This window comes from Saccostrea echinata, unplaced genomic scaffold, assembly GCF_033153115.1.
Source record: "Saccostrea echinata isolate AGI-Se365-2 ecotype Australia unplaced genomic scaffold, CSIRO_AGI_Sech_v1 ptg000008l, whole genome shotgun sequence".
Lineage (NCBI taxonomy): Eukaryota > Metazoa > Mollusca > Bivalvia > Ostreida > Ostreidae > Saccostrea > Saccostrea echinata.
The window spans coordinates 11,205,923-11,226,297 of NW_026889757.1; the positions used below are offsets into that span (position 1 = coordinate 11,205,923).

The 20,375-nt window shown below is 36.1% G+C and overlaps 1 protein-coding gene across 1 annotated transcript in view; it reads right to left on the reverse strand.

Annotated features, from left to right (window-relative positions):
• The window catches only part of LOC133181081 (uncharacterized), a 54,808-nt gene that overhangs the window by 2,680 nt on the left and 31,753 nt on the right, over nucleotides 1–20,375 (reverse strand). The window contains exons 25-59 of the mRNA XM_061315624.1: nucleotides 20,290–20,361; nucleotides 19,747–19,890; nucleotides 19,028–19,246; nucleotides 15,555–15,742; nucleotides 14,979–15,096; nucleotides 13,225–13,421; nucleotides 12,970–13,036; nucleotides 12,597–12,815; nucleotides 12,340–12,429; nucleotides 11,765–11,943; nucleotides 11,391–11,494; nucleotides 11,062–11,293; nucleotides 10,839–10,955; nucleotides 10,438–10,631; nucleotides 9,930–10,099; nucleotides 9,565–9,821; nucleotides 9,221–9,340; nucleotides 8,571–8,779; nucleotides 8,106–8,262; nucleotides 7,847–8,016; nucleotides 7,410–7,572; nucleotides 6,571–6,881; nucleotides 6,156–6,410; nucleotides 5,641–5,790; nucleotides 5,275–5,379; nucleotides 4,952–5,059; nucleotides 3,635–3,845; nucleotides 3,284–3,407; nucleotides 2,571–2,752; nucleotides 2,147–2,377; nucleotides 1,709–1,890; nucleotides 1,266–1,438; nucleotides 864–1,007; nucleotides 698–775; nucleotides 62–264 (exon numbers count right to left, since the gene is read on the reverse strand). Of these exons, the coding sequence (XP_061171608.1) occupies nucleotides 62–264; nucleotides 698–775; nucleotides 864–1,007; nucleotides 1,266–1,438; nucleotides 1,709–1,890; nucleotides 2,147–2,377; nucleotides 2,571–2,752; nucleotides 3,284–3,407; nucleotides 3,635–3,845; nucleotides 4,952–5,059; nucleotides 5,275–5,379; nucleotides 5,641–5,790; nucleotides 6,156–6,410; nucleotides 6,571–6,881; nucleotides 7,410–7,572; nucleotides 7,847–8,016; nucleotides 8,106–8,262; nucleotides 8,571–8,779; nucleotides 9,221–9,340; nucleotides 9,565–9,821; nucleotides 9,930–10,099; nucleotides 10,438–10,631; nucleotides 10,839–10,955; nucleotides 11,062–11,293; nucleotides 11,391–11,494; nucleotides 11,765–11,943; nucleotides 12,340–12,429; nucleotides 12,597–12,815; nucleotides 12,970–13,036; nucleotides 13,225–13,421; nucleotides 14,979–15,096; nucleotides 15,555–15,742; nucleotides 19,028–19,246; nucleotides 19,747–19,890; nucleotides 20,290–20,361 (5,843 nt within the window). The remainder of the gene's footprint in view (nucleotides 1–61; nucleotides 265–697; nucleotides 776–863; nucleotides 1,008–1,265; nucleotides 1,439–1,708; nucleotides 1,891–2,146; nucleotides 2,378–2,570; nucleotides 2,753–3,283; nucleotides 3,408–3,634; nucleotides 3,846–4,951; nucleotides 5,060–5,274; nucleotides 5,380–5,640; nucleotides 5,791–6,155; nucleotides 6,411–6,570; nucleotides 6,882–7,409; nucleotides 7,573–7,846; nucleotides 8,017–8,105; nucleotides 8,263–8,570; nucleotides 8,780–9,220; nucleotides 9,341–9,564; nucleotides 9,822–9,929; nucleotides 10,100–10,437; nucleotides 10,632–10,838; nucleotides 10,956–11,061; nucleotides 11,294–11,390; nucleotides 11,495–11,764; nucleotides 11,944–12,339; nucleotides 12,430–12,596; nucleotides 12,816–12,969; nucleotides 13,037–13,224; nucleotides 13,422–14,978; nucleotides 15,097–15,554; nucleotides 15,743–19,027; nucleotides 19,247–19,746; nucleotides 19,891–20,289; nucleotides 20,362–20,375) is intronic.

The following is a 20,375-nucleotide window of genomic DNA, read 5'->3' on the forward strand; positions in this document are numbered from 1 at the left end:
TACATGTACATCTCCATCATTTAAATAATTCCTGACACTGTTAGGAGAGTTATGAATTTACCTTGTGCATTGTATCTCATCAACACATGATTATATCTGTTGTCTGTGAGGGAAGTTGTTCCTGTCACGCTGGACGTCTTAACCTGGCTTTTGAAAACCCCTCCCTCCACAAAAAGGCAGAGATCACTTCCGTTTGTACAGAGTATCGGGATCTTGGTGGAAGGGTATCCTGTAGGAAGGTTCACCCAAGCTTCCATGGTAAAACTGAAAGTAAACCATCTCATTTTAATGTCTCTTTGTTCCCAAAAAATATTTCTTTCACCATGTAATGTGCACTAAATGTCGATCCCAACACTTGCAATTTTCAATCCTATATGATCCCATCAGTGGCTCTTATATACTCAGCTTAAGATATGTGAACTGATGATTTTATTTTAAATACCGTATATACTCGCCTATAAGTCGGTTTTTTGGGAGTTAACTTTGGGTCCAAAACTCTTCATCCGACTTATACGCGAGTTATAAAAAAGAATGGTATTTAAGCAGGTCAATCCCTATAATTGAAGCTTTAAAATGCAACCGACTTACAGGCGGACCGACTTATAGGCGAGTATATACGGTATGCTAATTAATCAACGTAATGTATCATGTTTTTAATAAATGTGGGTTCTAATGATAAAATTTCTAGAGGCACTACCTTTTCTCTATTCTCAGCCCGCTCATATTCCCAATAATGCCATATGTAGATCCATCCAAAGATAAAGCCTTGTTGGTTCTGTAAGATAATGTAACATTACACTAAGTATTTCATACCTAACAGTGGGAGGGGGGATTTAACTGCCTGTTCTGATTCTGTAACTGACCTGTCCTTGCATTCAAATCTCATGTCTGACCATATGACCCCTGTCTGGTTGTAAGAGAACACCCCAATCCTTCCTCCAGGAATGGAAACATCATAGAGGGTACCGGAATCAGCAATCATGGTGTCCCCCTCCTTCACGTACAATCTGTGTGAACAAAACACAATGGTAACAGAGGAAGAACTTAAAATCAATTGCATGAATATTTATAAACAAGCTGTAATAATCATCTATCTGTAACAAATTTTATTAACTTAGAATTTGTGTTGTTGATACAGAATTTTATATTTAAATATATTCAATTTATGAAGAAACATTTATTCAGTTTGGTTAACTTTAAGAGCACATTCAACATTTCCTCTAAACATGTACATTTAAGCACATTAAGAGAAGTAAGCAGATAACCTGAGAATTCCCCTTGATGGAGTGTGTTGTATGGTCCACCTATAACTAGTTCTACACTTCCAGCCTGTCAGTGTGGGGTCCTGCCACAACAATCGGGAGTATGACGTCACATCATAACTCTGATATAATGCATTAGCATAATTCTGTCCTACGTTGTTAGTTGTCTGCATAACCTACAAATGTACACACGATGCTCCCATTTTTTTTGCCTCCAATGTGATTAAAAAAATGGTGTCTGATGTTGCCTTTCATGTATTTACAATAGAAAGTGGGTCATTGAAAGAGTGATTGTCAGACAAATAATACTAACAAGAAAATCTTTATAAATCAAGAATGAATGTGTTTACTAATTCAGTATCACATCTTTCATCTAATTCTTCTGTTTGCGATCTTATTACTCTTCAATACACTGTACCATACCACTGCATCAATACGAGACTCACCCTAAGCTGTACCCCTTTGATACCTCCATATATGTTGTAATTTAGATGGACATGTCTCCACAGTGTTATGTAGTATTCCTGGGTGGAGTGATAGCCAAAAATAAACCCTATGTAACCATAGCACTCATCACTCTGGGCATATGTAGTAACAGAATATTCCATGTGATCAAAGTAATGATTCCCTAGGAAAAAAAAACAGCAAGAAAATATTAATCTGTTAGCTGAAAGAAATATAATTCTTATTCAAGAAGCCCAATTCAAATTTTCCATTCATATTAACAAAGTGCAATGAAGACACACATCTTTTTGTTTCATATTTTTTATTGTTATAAAATGATTTCATTTTACCCCTGAGACCTTTGAAATGCTTATTAAATTGTAATAAAAAAATCTAATTTTAATGACATTTCAGGGAGATATGAATTTAAAAAAAAACACCTATATAAGCAGCTGGTTTGAGAGTAGTCTCAGTTTGCCTGACTTCTCTCCCCTTGTCCATGATATGCCAAACAGGTGCCTTCTCTGAGGTCAAGGACGGGTTAAGGTCAATAGAAGTGTAGTCTGTGAAGTTTATGGAGCTGATGTCCTTGTTTTTGGGACAGGCATCAAGGTTGTTCACAACACTGTCCTGGTCAAGGTCACTTTCACAAACATCACCAACTCTATTTCCTTTACAAAAAAAATGTGATATGTACATGTAGAATTTCACTGCCTATAAATTAAGTTTTAATATGAAATTCAAACTGTTGAAATAAAGCTTTTACGTATCAAGATGAGGCATCACTGTTATTTTGTGGAGAAATATGAATATAAATATATTTTCAATTTCTGAAAAATTTCTAAAGGCCCGGATCACAAATACCATTGGCATCAGCTTGGTCTGCATTGGAGACATATACACAGTTGTCCACTGTATTGAGGACTCCATCATTGTCAATGTCCGAGTCACAGAAATCTCCAGTTCCATCCCTGTCAGTGTCAGTCTGCTGGGAGTTTGGAACTTCAGGACAATTATCCTTAAAGTCTGGTATGCCATCACCATCTCTGTAGAAAATACAAGTTTTATAACACTGAATATGCTAGCTGGAAAAATGAATGTAGGTGCATTCCACTATGTTCATTAGCTGCCACTGATATGCCTTATTTTCCAAAGATAATCCCATAAATTGTTCTAACCCGAATACCACAGATGAAGAAGCCTCTAACTTAAAACAGCAATTAAATGGTAGTAAAAATTGATCTTTTTTAATAACTTTTAAAATATATTCAGAACATAATGGCTGGATAAGTACATTAACCTCTTTGAATGAAAATAGCTTCTAGAGACAAACAACATCGGCTTTATGTACGGTACATGTTTATTACAATGTATGTACTACATCATAATGTTTACCCAATATCTTATTTATTCAATCATTTTTGTTTCTCTTAAAAACAATAAAAAAATTCATAAAACTGTTTCAAACACATCTGTAACATAATTCACATGTTAGAAAATGTAACAGTTGCTTTCTCAAGAATCACGTCTGGAAAGAAAGTTCAAAATGTGCAGATGTAGTAGATTTTACAACTTACTTGTCTTGTCCATCACAACTGTCACCCACTCCATTAAAGTTAGAATCTGTCTGGGCAGCATTACTGACTTGTGGACAGTTATCACACTCATCTCCTACACCATCCCCATCTGTGTCAGTCTGGGCTACAAAAGTTAATTCCATTACTGAACAGCTGACTCTACTAGATTTTCAATATGCATATGTATGTACAGTATCTACCAGTATGTCCTTATCAATGATGTGTAGTTAATCTATATGCCCTAAGAAATTTACATAGGGATAGCAACTTGAAAGAGAAGATATTTTCAATTGCATTAAAATAAATTCATCTGCAATACCCTATGTTGACAAGATTAACAAAAATATTTACCAGTGGTAGCCACAAGTGGACAGATGTCAACAGGGTCCAGAAATCCATCGCCATCCTTATCATTGTCCGTGTGACAGACATCCCCCACTCCGTCCCCATTGACATCAGACTGGTCAGGATTGGCTACATTTGGACAGTTATCACAGCGGTCACCAACACCATCAGAGTCAGTATCATTCTGATCATAATTGGCCACATACAGACAGTTATCCTGTGGGAAGTAAAAATGGGACTACTGTAATCAAACACAACAGAGAATACTGGGAACTTACATTTAAGAAATGTTTTTAAGTTTTGTGTGAGTTATTGGTGTGTAAATCACACAGACTTGTCATGTACGCATATTTCATGAAGTGCGCTAGTGCTTCATGAAAAATATGCCTAAGTGCAAGTCTGTGTGATTTACACACCAATAATTCACACTAAACTTAAAAATATTCCTTATATTTACATTTTACAAGACTAGTTTAAAAGCACCAATAATATACTCAATATTTGAATTTCTTGCTGCCCTATATCATTACATTTTTATTTACGTCTCTATAGCCTCATTGTGACGTCACTTTAGCGCAAGTTTCACCGTGTCTATTTCTACGCGTGAGTATACACAAAAATGACTTTCAAATCAATTTCACACTTGGCTTAGTAGAAAAACACAGCAAATGTAAATATTTCCAAGAGGAAAATATTCTGGAGTTTCATGACATTCTTTTTCTCAAATACACTTCTTTCATCAAACCATACATTTCATAGAATGTTTCCTCAGTTGCACAAATGAACAGTCATAGATGTCAAACTGAGAATCACAAATAAAAACTCACGCTTATAATAGTTGTTTTACAGTGCATGTGTACTGGCTTGGTAAGTGAAAGAACATAAAAGTGAAAAGTTCCTTCCAAAAAATAGAAGTTTTCTCCAACAAAGTTCTTGAAAGCTATATAGAGAATTTTTCATAATCCTTGTAATATTTCTCCTAAACTCATTTTCCTGATCCCTATATTCTTCAACTCTCGATGACTTTTGCAACAAAATCTCATACTAACACCTTAACAACTAATCTGAAGTGACATCATACCTGTGATGTGACATCATACCTGTGATGTGACATCATACCTGTGGCGTGACATCATATGTGTGAGTGACATCATACTGTGAGGTGACATCATACCTATGAGGTGACATCATACCTGTGACATGACATCATACCTGTAACATGACATCATGCCTTTGACATGACATCATACCTGTGACATGACATCACACCTGTGACGTGACATCATACCTGTGAGGTGACATACCTGCGAGGTGACATCATACCTGACTATCGTAGATGACATCATTGTCATCATCATCATCACAAGCATCTCCCACACCATCTGTGTCAGCATCCTCCTGCCCACTGTTGGGATCTGATGGACAATTATCCTGAAGACAATAAATTTTTTAAGTATTGTTTCAACAAGATCATTAGTAGATATTCTTATTACTTGCTCCAATTCAGCGACAGTATCATGATTCCAGTCATTTTGTAATTTAAATTTGCATTAATTTACAGCCATTATATACTGTAAACATGTAAGTTTACAGGTAATTTAAGCTGTATTAAATAAGTAGAATGAATCATTCAGACTGTTCCTTACTGAGTTACAGCTGTCTTCAGAGCAGGGCAGTCCTAGTGTAGGGACTCCATCTTGATCTGGATCATCTCCACAAAGGTAACCATTACCTGCCCATCCATTGTTACACTTAAATAAAAACAGATAATAAATTTCTTCAACAAACCTTACAAAAATGCCCAAGAATTTTCTGTAGTACATGTATTTGCTATACAAAACTGTTTTTTCTTTTACAAACCGTGACAAAATATGATGCAATATCTTAGAATACAACAAAAATTTAGTTCTCTAAATCCCCCTCCCCATGACAAAAATATAATGTCTATCTAAATGTGCAAGTCTCAAAATTAACTCTTCATATCCAAATGACTAATTGGCAGTTCTTCTTACCACACACTTGTATTCCTGAGGTCCTGTGTAGTAACACGTGGCATTGGCATCACAGGTGTGTTTACCTGAGAGACAGTAGTCGGCCAACTCACAGCCGGTCACGCTATTACCTACATATCCCTCCTTACAGAATCCACAACTGTAACTACCCTGAAATTTAAACAATCAAACATTAAAACTGATTTCACTATTTTCTAAGAATAATCAACTGTCTTACATTCACAATGGATATTTTCAATTATTCTCCTTCCCACCTACATGTTAATAATTTCGAATTTAGAAGTCCTGTCTACGTGTATACAACTTCTATGTGTCATTAGTCTCATTTTCAAACAAATATGGAAACATTAATGACTGTTTAGAAACTATAATTGTCCTCTATGAAGAAATCATAATGCACAAAAAATATAATTTCTCTCATGCTCCATCCCCACCAACCCCCTACTTTTTTCAGGTAATTCAGATCTTTCTTTCACTTAACACACTCCAGCTGATTTGAATTTGTTCAAACTTACTTGTGTATTTGTACAGTAAGCATTTGGATCACAGCCTCCATTGTTGGATAGACACTCATTGACATCAGAGCAGGTCTGGTACTGTGTAGGATCTAACACATTATTGTACAGCTGGAACGTCCTCCTGCTTATATTGAGAGAAAGCCCATCCTCATAGGTGCCTACATACCCCAGAGGACAGGCCAGACACTGGAACCCAGGCTCTGTGTTTCTACAGCGCTGCATAAAACAGGGTGGTGGAGTAATGGTGGTACACTGTAGATAGAAAGGTCAAAACTGCAACATTTCCTATAGTTTTTGATACCAATTACTTAATATACATGTCTCTTCACTTGATAACACACAAATGAAATTTAACTTACTTCACATATATATTTACTATAAGTAGTAAGGTCTTTTGTAGCCGGAAAATTACCTCATCCACATCTGTACATGTTACTCCATTGCCTGTATATCCTGTGGGACAAGAGAGACATCCATGACTACCATCCATATTATAGCAGAGATCAGGGTGGTAACACAGTGTGGTGCTGCCCAGACAGGGACACTGGGTGGTGGAGCCACACGAGTTACATCCACTGCCATCAGAGGCAGCGTACGTCCCCGCCTCACACGGGTCACAGCGGTCCTTACTAGCTGAGCTGTAGTAACCAGCAGGACAATTCTTACATGTACTTTGTCCTACCTCATCTTGATATTTACCAGGGGAACACATTGTACAGAACTCTGAAAAACAGGATCAAAATTTAGAATTAATGTAATGACAGGTTTAAGTCACATATCAAATATGCATCCAATCTTATTACTCTACCCTTTCAAATTTTTTTTTTTTTCATTTCTTCGTATTCAAATACATGTACATACAGTAGCCTGCTGGTTGTATTCAATTCAAAAGCTAAACACCAAAATTAACAATTAGCATTTTTCATGAACTACCTATACAATGTACACGTACAATTGAACTTCAGTATCTTAAACACTGATATCTCAGACGCCACGGATATGTCGAAGTGATTAAGAAGTCCCAACCACTTATTCTTTAAGTATTTTACCATCAGTTTCTCGAATCCTTGGATATCTCTCAGTTTTTTCTTGGTCCCATTGAGTTCAAGATAAAAAGGTTTGACTGTATTTATTATGATGCAACACCTCTTTGCTTTTCATTTGATCCATTGTTTAGTTAATAACTCTAACACTACACACTACCTTTCACACTGAAAACACTGATAAATCAGAAATGAGAATTCCACTCACTGACATTTCCATCGGAGTAAGTTCCTGTCTGACACTGGTACCTTTTCCCTCCTCTACAGGCGTAGCCTAGCTCACACTGAGTACAGGAGGTGGGGCAGTAGGTGTCATTACAGGTCACGTAGTGGAAGTCTGGACATGGGGTGGCATACCCATCCTTACAAATCTGTAATGGAAAAAAATATTGAAAGTAACATGACAATAAAAATTTAGTCATGTTATATCAGACATTGAAAAGACTGAACATATTAACTGATTTCAATTTTGTGACACCCCCCCCCCCCACCCCCTTTTTTAAAATCAGGAATTAATAATGAAGTCATTAATTAACATACAGGCACTAAAATCTGAAGGTCTTTTTTTTAAATGAAAATACTGAAGTGATTTCTCATATAATCATTTCTGGTATATTACACACTTTAATAACTACTGTAACTCACCCAGCCCTCAGGACATGTGGTACAGGATGCTGCTGCCCCAAAACTGTGCTCTGTGGGTGAGCGACCACAGGTGGAGCCAGAGACTGGGGGGTCACAGCGCCCACAGGGCTTGATGGTGGAGTCTCCCTCACAGTACCACGAGGTTAAACATCTTTGACAGGTTGTGCGGTCTACAAAGCAACAGCTCATATTCAAGTCAATTACTGTTGAATATTTTCATCTCCTGGAACTTAATAACATAATAAAGAACCCTACTTACAATACTGATATTTGGCATAAGAACATCCTTTAAATTCCAGTCTTACACCAATGGCATTGTTCCAGGTGCGTGGGTTAATCCTGATGTAGGTTCCATACACAGCAGGCACCATAGGGACACTTACTACTGTGTCCCTGTCAATGGCTCCCTCAAAAACCTACAAACAGATAGGGAACTTACAGACAAGTCAGATATAGATACATAGAGCAACACCTACAACAGGTAATATAAAACACTGTCTGAATATTATATTCCTGTCAGATGTTCACACTCAAAAACATACAGATAAAGAAACTATATAATGACAAATATCACACTCACTACTGTGTTGTTGTCAGAATTTTTCTAAAATACCTGCAGTTGACCAAGCAGGTTACATACATTTACAAATAGATGTACCATATAATAAGGATGGAGAAGAGTACCTCCTTGTCTAATCCCAAGGGCTGTGTTAATATGACATACCGATGCTCCTGAAGAGTTTGTGTAAGTGTTCCAGCTGACTCCATCAGCACTGTACTGTACAGCAAAACTAGTCACCCAATTGTCCACAGAATCCTGACCTTGTATCTGTACCACGTGGATAAAGGTAGCTTCTGTTAGGTTGACCTCTATGTACTGGCTGGTATCAATGACAGAGGGGACCCAGCCTCCTGTCAAAGACCCCAAGTTGGCTGGAAGAAAAAGCATCATGATTATAATGCAATGCAATTATAATGCAATCACAATTAATACTACATGTACTATATGTAGTATGATAAAGTTTAGACAATGGTTAAATTATACTATCATAAATACTACATAATACAACATTATCAAGATTATCACTGCAGTTTCATCATCATTATATTTACAGTATACAAAAACAGATTTTTTTTTCCTTTTGCTTTTTTTGCAAGTATTGAAAAATGACACCATTTCCAATATCAGATATCAGTATTTTTCCCAATTTCAGGATTGAAATTTCCAAATTTGCTAGGCATATTCAAGTGACTTTGTCAAAATAACCTTGAACAAGACGTACAGTGTATATGTTTGGATTACAAATTGCATAAGATTTATCTGAACCTTCTGACAAGCTATTTTTAAAAGAGAAAACCTTAGTCATATTTTACCAGGCAGTTGTGTCATGTTGAGTCTGCCTCTTTCACCTCCACTGGTAGAGGAAGTAGACGACACAGTGATGTACTTGTCTAGAATGACTCCACTCTCCATTCCCAGCGCATCATCACAGGCTGTACACACACACACAAAAAAAATAACATGTACAAAATGTAATCACTAGCTTACAGTGAAAACTCCTCATGAACTCTTAGGTTTTATTTGAACATTTTTTTTTTTTTTGCTTTTTGTTAATTCAGTGCAAAAATCAAAGTCTTCTTTTTAACAGACACTATAAAAGTCACAAACAAACACACATACATTATCAAGAAGGAATCAAGAAATTGGGTACACATACTGTATTCATAATAGTAATATCCTGGAAGTCTGTGGTAAATTTCCCCGGTGGAGACATTAACAGTCATGGTATAGGGAATGGCTTTGTACTCCACATCAATAAGACATGAGTTGTCAATGTCCACCTCCACAGAGGCGGTGGCTCCACGCGTGGGGCTACCACCATCCACCACAATCACTGTAAACTTCAACAGTGTATTGGCTTCATAAACCTCTTTGTATAGGTCCATGGTGTCATTGAAAATGGAGATAGGGGGACTGGAATGAATATGACTCCAAAATTAGAACCATCAACAATAAATTTTGCAACATTGTGACATACATCTAGAAGTGCTTTTTTGAATCCTGAGTGATAGTCTGACTTACTCCTCTGTGATGGTAGAGATGTAGAAGGAGAGAGCTGAGTTATTTCCACTGTCAATGTCTGTAGCATTCAGATCAGCTAGAGCTGACGACTTGAGAGCAGGGATAGCATTGAGCTTGTACAGAGTCTGTGTTAACTCTGGACAGTTGTCATTGACATCAGACACCTTAACCTGCAAAGCCAAGCAAATCATAATCCTTAGGATCAGGGAAACATGAGTCACGGGTAATAGTTCCCACCTGGGTAACATTGCTATTTATTACTAATAACCTGTGCCAGGTACATGTAACTATAGAGCTACATGTACTTTTGACAGCATTTGTGCCAGTGGAGGGTATAGATTCTTTTAAATCACATTGATTCTTTCCACTATGGGTTTACAGTCAAAACTGTCTTAGAGGCACCTTGAAATCAATGGCTACTCCTTAAAACAGATTAGACTGTATTTACTTTGACAGTGATTGTGCCAATATACATGTCAGTGATTCTGTCCACTATGTGTGGTTTTACCTTAACAGTGATTGTGCCAGTGGAAGGTGGAGTTTTGCCTGTATCCACAACCTCCATCACAACACTGTATGTGGTGTTGACCTCATAGTCTAGACTCGAGTCCAGTGTAAATAGTGCTGTTTCTGTGTTCATCGTAAAGGTTTCTACTGAACCATCATAGCTTTCAGGGGTTATTGTAGATGGGGTGGCACATTCTAAAATTAAGAATTCAAGTAAAAATTCAAGTTCAATGTTTTGGTCAAGCTTACAAAAATTTCTGTTGTAAGTTTTGAATGCAAAGAATATAACAGCTTCATCATTAGTGATAACACATACATATTAATATGACAGATTTTAGCATAGTTTAAACTTAATTTTGTCACTTTCAATGGAGATCCAAGCGGCATTTATAAGACACATACCAACAAAAGTATGACCATTAATGGTGGTATAACTTGGGGCAACTGTAGGTGGAGCCACTGCTGCATTCACATTAGCTGTTGTCTTGTCCTTCAAAGTGAAATGTCTTGCCTCATTTCCTAAAATAACAATCTTTTTTATTAAAACTACAGTTCATCAAATTCAAAGCATACACAAGGATCATAATTTTCAAAGTTTCTACAATTTTCTTAACTCCTAACTAACCTCTGAGAACATTAATGGTAAACGGAGGTCCCACTGAGAAGATATCAGCCAATACAACTTCAGCTACGATACCATTTTGGTGGAAGTCTTCCGCGACTGTAACAATGTAGTCTCTGGGTGGTTCCTCAGCAGGATCCACAATGAACTGGAAGTCTTCCGTCTGAATGTATAGACTGGAGGCACAGGACAGACGTTCCACATGGAAAATTGAGAAGTGGTACCTCTCCCCTACCTGGTAAATGTACAGGAAATTATAAATTATGAATTCAGATTTAATTGTGAAGGCTTGAGATTTGGAAATATATGTAGTTTTACTTTTTTTTCATTACCTCCAGTTCAACATGCACTTGCTCTGCTGGCAAGGTACCGGTGACTACACACAAGCTCGTTGTGGGAGACACCAGACCATACTGTGGTATGATGTAGCTTCCACCTAAAATTACAAATAATCAATGTTTGTGCAACTATTCTCTTTACACTACAGTAAAACTCATTTAGTACGAACACGGATATAGCGAATTCAAGGACGTAGCGAAGTTTTCTTGGATCCCCAGCTATATAAATCTTACGAATTCCTTATACGGGTATAACGAATTACAGATATAACAAAGTAATTTCACAGGTCCCAGTGACTCCATTATAACCGAGTTTTACTGTATCTACTTTCTTTAAAATTTCCATTTTTTGAACTCCAGTATGCTACCTGGGGTACTAGCTGTACTGAGACTGATCTTTTTACAGGGTACATTAGTCCCTGTGTTTCTGGAGCTGATCTCCATCACAAACTTCCCATTGAGGTACAGCCACAGATCATCCCCTCCTCCAATAGTGATAGACTCTGTTCCTTGGAAAACAAATCCAGATCTGATGGCTGAGGTGAATCTGTAATGACAATCTTCAGATTAATTACACACACATATATCAAACTTACTCCAAGTTTATATAATGAAACACAGAGAGTCACACCTGGATTTCTCTATGTACAGAAGATATTGGGTAGGGATCCAGATTTGTAGGATAATTTTTACCATAAATGAGATCATGACCAGCATACTCTATTAAGATCACTTTTTATTCACGAGAACTATATTTTCATGTAATTTTGCGAGAATGATTGCTAGCCTAAGCGTTAGTTTTGTTTTTGAGTATAGTTATACAAGTATAGATTATATACAGCAATAACCAAAATCCTTAAAAATGTTGTCTCACTTATAAATACCAAGTATCGAAAATAAGGTCTCAAAAATTTTGGTGATCTACAGTAAGGGAAAACAGTACCCAAAATTGTGCTCCACACCATAGCAGTCCTTGTCCTGGTTACCGAATCCCATGTTGTCCACAGGGAAGTAGCTGTTCTGGGCAGTAAACCTACAGAATGACACGTAAACACTGTCAATTCAACATATCAAACATGCTCTTATATTTGTTGCAACTCTGGCACAAATGTGGATTAAATACATACAAATGCTGTAAATTTCTCATTCCAAAGTTACACGTCAAATATATCCTTGCAGTGTCCAGAAACCACCCCTTACCTGTGTGTTACTGGGGAGGAAGAAGAGATAAGCGTCAATGTGATATTGTCTTTATATACATAATTCACCGAGGTTCCTGTCTGATCCACGAACCAGCCGGAGAAGGTGTCAGATTTTGGATTAGATGATCGCGACAGCCAGGACCCATACGGACTTGGAACATATGTCGGCTTAGAAATGATGGCATTCGAGAATCCATTAAAATCTGAATTTGTTACACTGTAATAGAACAAAATTGTGCTAAATAACATCATCATTTACCTGTAAGGAATTATAGCACTTGAATTCTTTTCTCTTGAACAATTTGACATGTCTCACTTTGGAGCATTGAATTTCATTTGTATGCAAAAATATCTGCAATGTCTCAACAAACCTATAATCATAGTAAATGATGGGCAATATCCAGTCTGTGGCTCCAACTGTTACATTAGGACTAGTGGCTGTAGAAAAAAGAGGGAATAGTAAAAGTAGCTTTTAAAAACTAATTTGCTATGTGAAACAACCGAGGCAACACTTTATCAAAATTCCTACGGACGTCAGATACCTTAACAGCATGCACATTTCTCTAGTCTTTGATCAGTATTAAAATCAAACATAATTTACAGATATATGCCAGTCTAAATCTTACCAGCAGCAGCCTGTGTAGTGATCACTACTGGTTGACTCTCGGCACTAGTTGCATTAGACATTACCAGAGCCGCTGTACACACGTAGGTGGTGCCTGCAGTGATTCCGTCAGCTGATGTAAAGGTATGCGTGGTGCCATTTACAGAAGCCTGAGAAACCACTCCTCCTGGATTGCTAGTACACGTCAATCTGTATTGCCTACAAAGTCATACGTGTACCTACTTAATTTAATTAGCGACAATGGATAAATGTTTGTCAAATATACTGAGCATTCCCTTTGGCTACCCATTTACCCATTCTCTTACGAGGTTAAAGACATGGACAAAGTGCACAATACAAAGCATTTACAATTCAATAAAATGATTCTTTGATTGTGGTGATCAGTCCTAAATTTAAATTGCCTACTCATTTATATACAGGTAAACTTTGATATCTCGAACTTGGCGGGACTGAGGAAAAACTTTGAGATATCCGAGTGTTCGAGATATCGAAGTTGATGAATTTGGTACCGATATTGTTATGTTACATGTTCTATTCACAGGAAATTACCCCCCCCCCCCCTCCACCACGTGCATAATTTAAGCGGTAAATGTTTCAGTTCGTACTTAGTGATATCTTTTTAAAAATACATTTACATATACACTTCTAACGCATATATTATTATATTCAATACTGCAACACTTACATTTAATTTTTACAAATTTTGATCGCTTTCAATAGTGATAATCATGCTGGTTTCAGGATTTCTGATACCCGTATATGTGTTACGCTTTGTAAATGATAAACCGATCACTGTAGTAAGGATTAAGACGGAAACATGAATTATTGATCTACAATAATTTATTAAAATTGCCAATATGCATAAACAAAAGCAAACTTTGTTTCGATTGTATGAACTTTAAGTTTTCTTTATTACACCACGGTCAGATAATCTAACTATCCCCCGGGCTAGCTACCGGGTCCTTCGTTAGATTGCCTTATCAGACATGATGTGTACTGAAGATTTAGATTTTTGGTACTGACTTTTATACTCAAAATAATGTCTTTAATTGTTTAATTTCTTGAGTTCAATATCACTTTGATGTGTTCAGTGTTTACTTTGATATGTAATAATATGTATAAGCATGTATTTTCGATAAATTTTAATTCCTATTACAGTAATCATTCCCAAGCCGCTGTTTCATTATCGTGTCATCATATCTCTGAGTGTGCATTTAATTAACATCTCCAAATCACCTGGCCTGCATAATTAAATTTAACTACCAAAAACAACAGTTTGGGGCTAATAAGGTGTGATTATCAGCAATAGTCTCATGAAGCCTGTGCTAGACCTAACCGAAATGTTCAACAGACCGTAAAATTAGCATAATGGGATTATTGTGTATTAAGGTGTGAATTCAGCTGAGCGAGAAATTTGTTGGACTTCGAGATAATGCATGTGTTTATAGCACTTGAGACCGTAAATCTACTTCGAGATAAGCGAGGTATTCAAGATTTCCGTGTTCGAGATACTTCAAGATATCCGTGGTATTTGACATATCGGTGTTCGAGATACCAAAGTTTACCTGTATACATTTTTAAAAAGTCTATATAGTCCTGTATAAAATCTGAACCTTTTTGTCACCCTATGTTGACTTTGAGGGTCAAGGCTTCTACAAGATACATGTATTGTACTTGCATGATTGTAATTTTTATAGTTCATATACACAAGCTTTCATCCAAAACAAAAGTATGGGAAATTTGATCAGTAAATACCAGCCACTAGCCACAGCATCAGCAATGTAGGTACTGGAGGACACAGTGTTATTCGGGCGTGTCCAGGACACGGTCAGCTGGGTTGATGAGGGGGACGATGCCACTAGGTTCACTGGGGCTGTAATACAAATTTCTCAAATGAAATTAAGTTAATTCAATAAAAAACATTGTTATGCAAACTATCATGAAATATTTAAATCTTGCTTAAAATATTTAAATCTTGCTTTAAAAAAATTATCCACCTATATTTGGTAATTCCCTTTTCAAAATTACTGGTGTCATTTTTCATGTTAATATATAAATCTTTGGGAAAACAGTTTTTTGAAAATTTCAGAATACGTATATCATTTTGAAAACATTTTTTTTGTTATGTTGCTCAATTAAAATGTAACCTCAAAAAAATTTATTGCCTTAAAATTGAAAAAAGGTGTCTTTTTCATAATAAGAATGTCAGAAATCTGAAGGCATCCCTCTATCTTTTCCTTAACTTGGATCTCTAGTAAAATAATTATTGTTGGATGCTTAGTGAAAAAAATTCTTGTTGTGTGTAAAGACTTCTGAAATACATTTACTTACAGCATAGAAACTTTGTGAGCTGTTGGTTTTCAAAATACATGGGGGAGGTTTTATTGGAGTATCCAAACAGAACTCCTGCGACGGAGGCTGGGGTCCCACACTGACCCCCACTGATGGTACTCTGTACAGCAAGGAGGGTCTCATACAAGTAACAATCACACCCCATCTGTAAGTTCTCATCAAGCTTCCTGAAGAAGAGTAAACATCAACTAGGTTATTTCAATGTCTCTCTGCTTTGGCAAAAAATGATTTAAGCACTGAATGCTGCCAATTTTTTTTGGTTTTTTGTTTTGTTTTTTGGCAATGAATACTGTAAAGTCGCGTGTATTGGCCGCAATGGTGTAAAAGACGCACCCCCAAAGTTGGGGTGAAAATCCTAAAAAAAAAACGCAGGTCCTATGTAAAGTGCGCATCCAAAAAAAAAAACGCAGAAATTGGATGTGGCTTTAATTTTTCTAGTACAGTAACTTAAGGTAAAAATAGGAAAACTTACGAATCTCAAACGAAAGTATCAAGTCAGCTTTTTTACTCTATGTATTATAAGTGTGCATGTGTTAACATTTAAATTTAATCTTTTTAATAATTATCTAACCAGAGATAATAAAAGACAAACCTGTTTATCTTCTTTTCAAATTAATTCCAAGCGTGTTATGAAGTTATGCTTACTGGTACATGTATAATGCATAACAAGCGCAAGTCGGTATTTACATAAACAAAAATCATACCCAAGCAGTATTAGTGTCAAAGGTTTGGCTTTGGGTAATTAAACAGTTCTTGGTATCCATCGATAATTATTTTAGTTAGCTAGTGCAATGAACAATCAGTGCTGTGACCATGATGACGTGCTAAATGAACATTTTAATATTTATGTCTTATGAATATTTTCTTAAATGTGCTTGATTGTATTTTACAAATATGTTTTTATATGTGCTTCTGACTGAAATATGTTTTAATAAAATTCTTTTAAAAAACGTGTCGCTTTCATTGCAGGTGTTGAGGTGATAATTGTTAAATAAACAATGGTCATATCCTATGTGACAACATAGACTGAAGTTATATATAGCAATGACGCGACAATAGAATCCCTAACGATTTTGTACCTCTAATTGCATATCTGAAATTTAAAAAAAATAAAAATGAAAGAAAAAGTGAGCAAGCTCACATACCCCACGCTTCCCCAAAACTCGACAATGCAACACGTAATGAATGGCACAGTGCATTTTAAATACACAGTATAATTCAAAAAAGGGGCATTACTTGCAAAAAATCATCACATCAAAACTTCTTGCATATAAGGACATTCAAATCTTTGTATGTTACAAATTTAACTGGGCTGAAGTTTCTAGATAAATAATGGAATCAAAATTTCTTGGTAATATACAAATCTATACATTATTCTGAAATACCTACAAAGTTTCAGGAAATTCAGTGCCGGAATTATGCTGACAAACTGTTATTTAAATTCCTCAGTGATTTCGATTTGTTAATGAGTGTAAGTCCATGTCCAACACATGACAGTTTACACATTTAAATAATTGATGGAAACAAAATTATGATGTAGTCATTCATATGAATCTGTTTATATACTGTACTTATGAAATTATTTAAGGCAAAGCACACCAATTTGAAGGGGGGGGGGGGGGGGGGGGGGGGGGGGGGGGAGAGAACTATCGAAGATGGTGTGTGTGTGAGTGTGTGTTTGTGTTAAACCATTAATATTTTGATCTCAAAATCAATAGGGGTCTTTTAAGGTCATAAAATATTTCACATAGAATTTCATTATAAAAAGCTGATTCCAGTGGAGTTTCTTATTACCTAGCTGGAAAGTTTCTTCAATAAAAGGCAAAACTCTTAAGGCAAAAATAATGGAATCGGAATTTCCTGGTAATATGCACATCTACACACTGTGTACTAAATATCTACAAAGTTTGTCCAAATTCTGTGCAGCGGTTTAAGAGGAGTTGTGCTGACAAACTGTTCATCTCTATATTCAAGATATGGCCAAAAACCTAAGTTGAAAAGTGCTGAAATTCCCAGAAAAAATAATGGAATCAGAATTTCCTGGTAATATGCACATCTACACACTGTGTACTAAATATCTGCAGAGATTGACCAAATTCTGTGCTGGGGTTTAAGAGGAGTTGCGCAGACAAACTGTTCATCTTTATATTCAAGATATGGCCAAAAATCTAAGTTGAAAAGTGCCGAAATTCCCAGAAAATATAAAGGAATCGGAATTTCCTGGTAATATGCACATCTATACATTGTGTGCTAAATATCTGCAAAGTTTGACCAAATTCTATGCAGCGGTTTAATAGGAGTTGTGCTGACAAACTGTTCACCCCTATATTCAAGATATGGCCAAAAACCTAAGTTGAAAAGTGCCGAAATTCCCAGAAAAATAATGGAATCGGAATTTCCTGGTAATATGCACATCTACACACTGTGTACTAAATATCTGCAAAGTTTGACCAAATTCTGTGCAGCGGTTTATGAGAAGTTGCGCTGACAAAAAAACAGGACTGACGGACTGACTGACTGACTGACACACTGACTGACTGACTGACTGACGGACGGGTCAAAAACATTATACCTCACGCAACTTGTTGCGTGGGGTATAATAAGATATAGAATTAAGGATAATTTAGAATATATCACAAAGATTATAGTTGTTGACTCATTTATAGGAATTAATATATCTAACAGTTATGTCTTAAGCGACATGCAGTTCTTGTATATGATATAGGCGTCGGTAGTTCAAAATGGTGGAATATACAATGGAAATAAAACAAAAACAAAGATCGTTTTTCATTGTGATTTTATTTATGAAACGATCATCTTTTTTTCAACCATAGGGTAGATATATATGACTACAACAGGTAAGGCTGATGCATATGACTCTCTGAAATTAGAGTAATAATAATAAACTTTGACGTAATTGGTTACAAAGAGTAATCAATTCAAATGATCCGGGAAAATGGTCCTCGGCACTGAGAAAGTGACCTGGAAAAAAGGGGGTTGTATTTTGTTCCGATGTATTAAGCGCATCCGTAATTTTAAACAATTTTCTGAAGAAAAAAAGTGCGGCCAATACAAGCGACTTTACAGTACTGTGTCAGAAATCGCAGAAAAAAGTAAATTGTATCATACTGACATGGAAATTACATTCCTGAAACATAGGGATTTGCATTTGAAATGAAATTCTTCCGGAGGGAAAACTTATGCAGGGACTATCCTCTGTATACTTATCATCAATAACCTCCCACATGTAAATTACCAAGCTAACAATTTACTATGAACATGAATCAAAAACTGACAAGTATCAGTCATATTGACTGCCCAGAATAACACTATTACACGTAATCAGCTGGGAGAACAATGAATGTACATATACACTAGTTTAATGATCTATTCTTTCCATCAAAAATATCAAAATCTTTGTATCCTAGATAAGCTGAACACTATTCACTCACAGAGTTTTGAAGATTTTGCTGCCTTCAAAGTCATCGAACGCCTGATACTCAATGGACTGTAATTGATTCTGGGAAATGTCTACAGATCTCAGACTGGTCATGTTTGGTAGCTTAGGGAAGAAGATCAGCTGATTGGATGAGATGTCCAGTGTCTGTAAGGCGGTCAAGGAACTGAAGGATAGAGGCTCCACATAACCGATGGAATTTCCACTCAGGTCCCTGTTAGAGATGGAAAATTGAGCTTTTTAATATTTTGGACATAAAATTACATATAGGTTACTCTTGATGGCTCAAACTTCAATCTCTTGATCTCTCAGTGATCTCTGATCCTGATTTTTAGTCCTATATAACTAAGCAAATATATTCTTGATTTCTCACACTCTCAAAACCTTTGACCTCTCCAAATCAAAATGCAGTCCTGTAATGCATATTCTATTGTAATCTACCCTCAATACCTCAAAGTCGTAACAGATATTTGTTGTAATATTCAACTTCTTAATCTGTAGAGACAATATCAAGGAATAAAAGTACAATGTTCCTATTAATGCACACAATATAACAGATAACATTTTAGCACAAGTTTATTCAGTCAAAAGCTTTTGATAGAAATCATCTTAATAGGCATCATTCATGTAGTCTAGACATTGACAAAGTGAATACGAGATAAACATCAACACATCAGGGGCAAATCTCACCTACTTCCAAAAAATCATACTTACAGATTTTGCAGGTAGATCAGTGGAGTAAATACATCTTTGGATATTGAAGTCAAAAGGTTATTGTCGAGGTCAAGGTCAGTAAGTGATGCCTGATTGAGGAAAGTGGAGGACGTGACAGAGGATATCTTGTTGTTGGTCAGGTCACTGTTAGAAATATTTCAACATTTCATCACACCAGAAATACACGGAGTAAAACCAAGTATTACTTTTACACATAAAACATCCAAATGTTAATTCATTCAACAAACTAGTTCATAGCCAGGTTATTTGATTAAAATTTGTGAAAAAGTTAATTAAATACATGTAATATTACAGTATATATTTCATAGAATCTAACAGCTTTACAGAAACATTAAAACTCCAAGGTAAAACTGCATGTCCAAATAATACAATATACTTGTAACTAGAAAGTTAAATTATTAAATTATGCATTTCTAAATAAATACTTAGAATTTACTTAAATTACTTAATGAGTTTAAATAGTTTTTTTTTTTTGGGGGGGGGGGGGGGGGGAAGAGGAGGTCAGAATATTGAGATACTTACACAGTAGTGAGTGTTGCTTTGTTAGACAGAGCATCTGTTGGGTAGTCAGTTATCACATTGTCTTGGAGGTATCTGAAACAGACAGG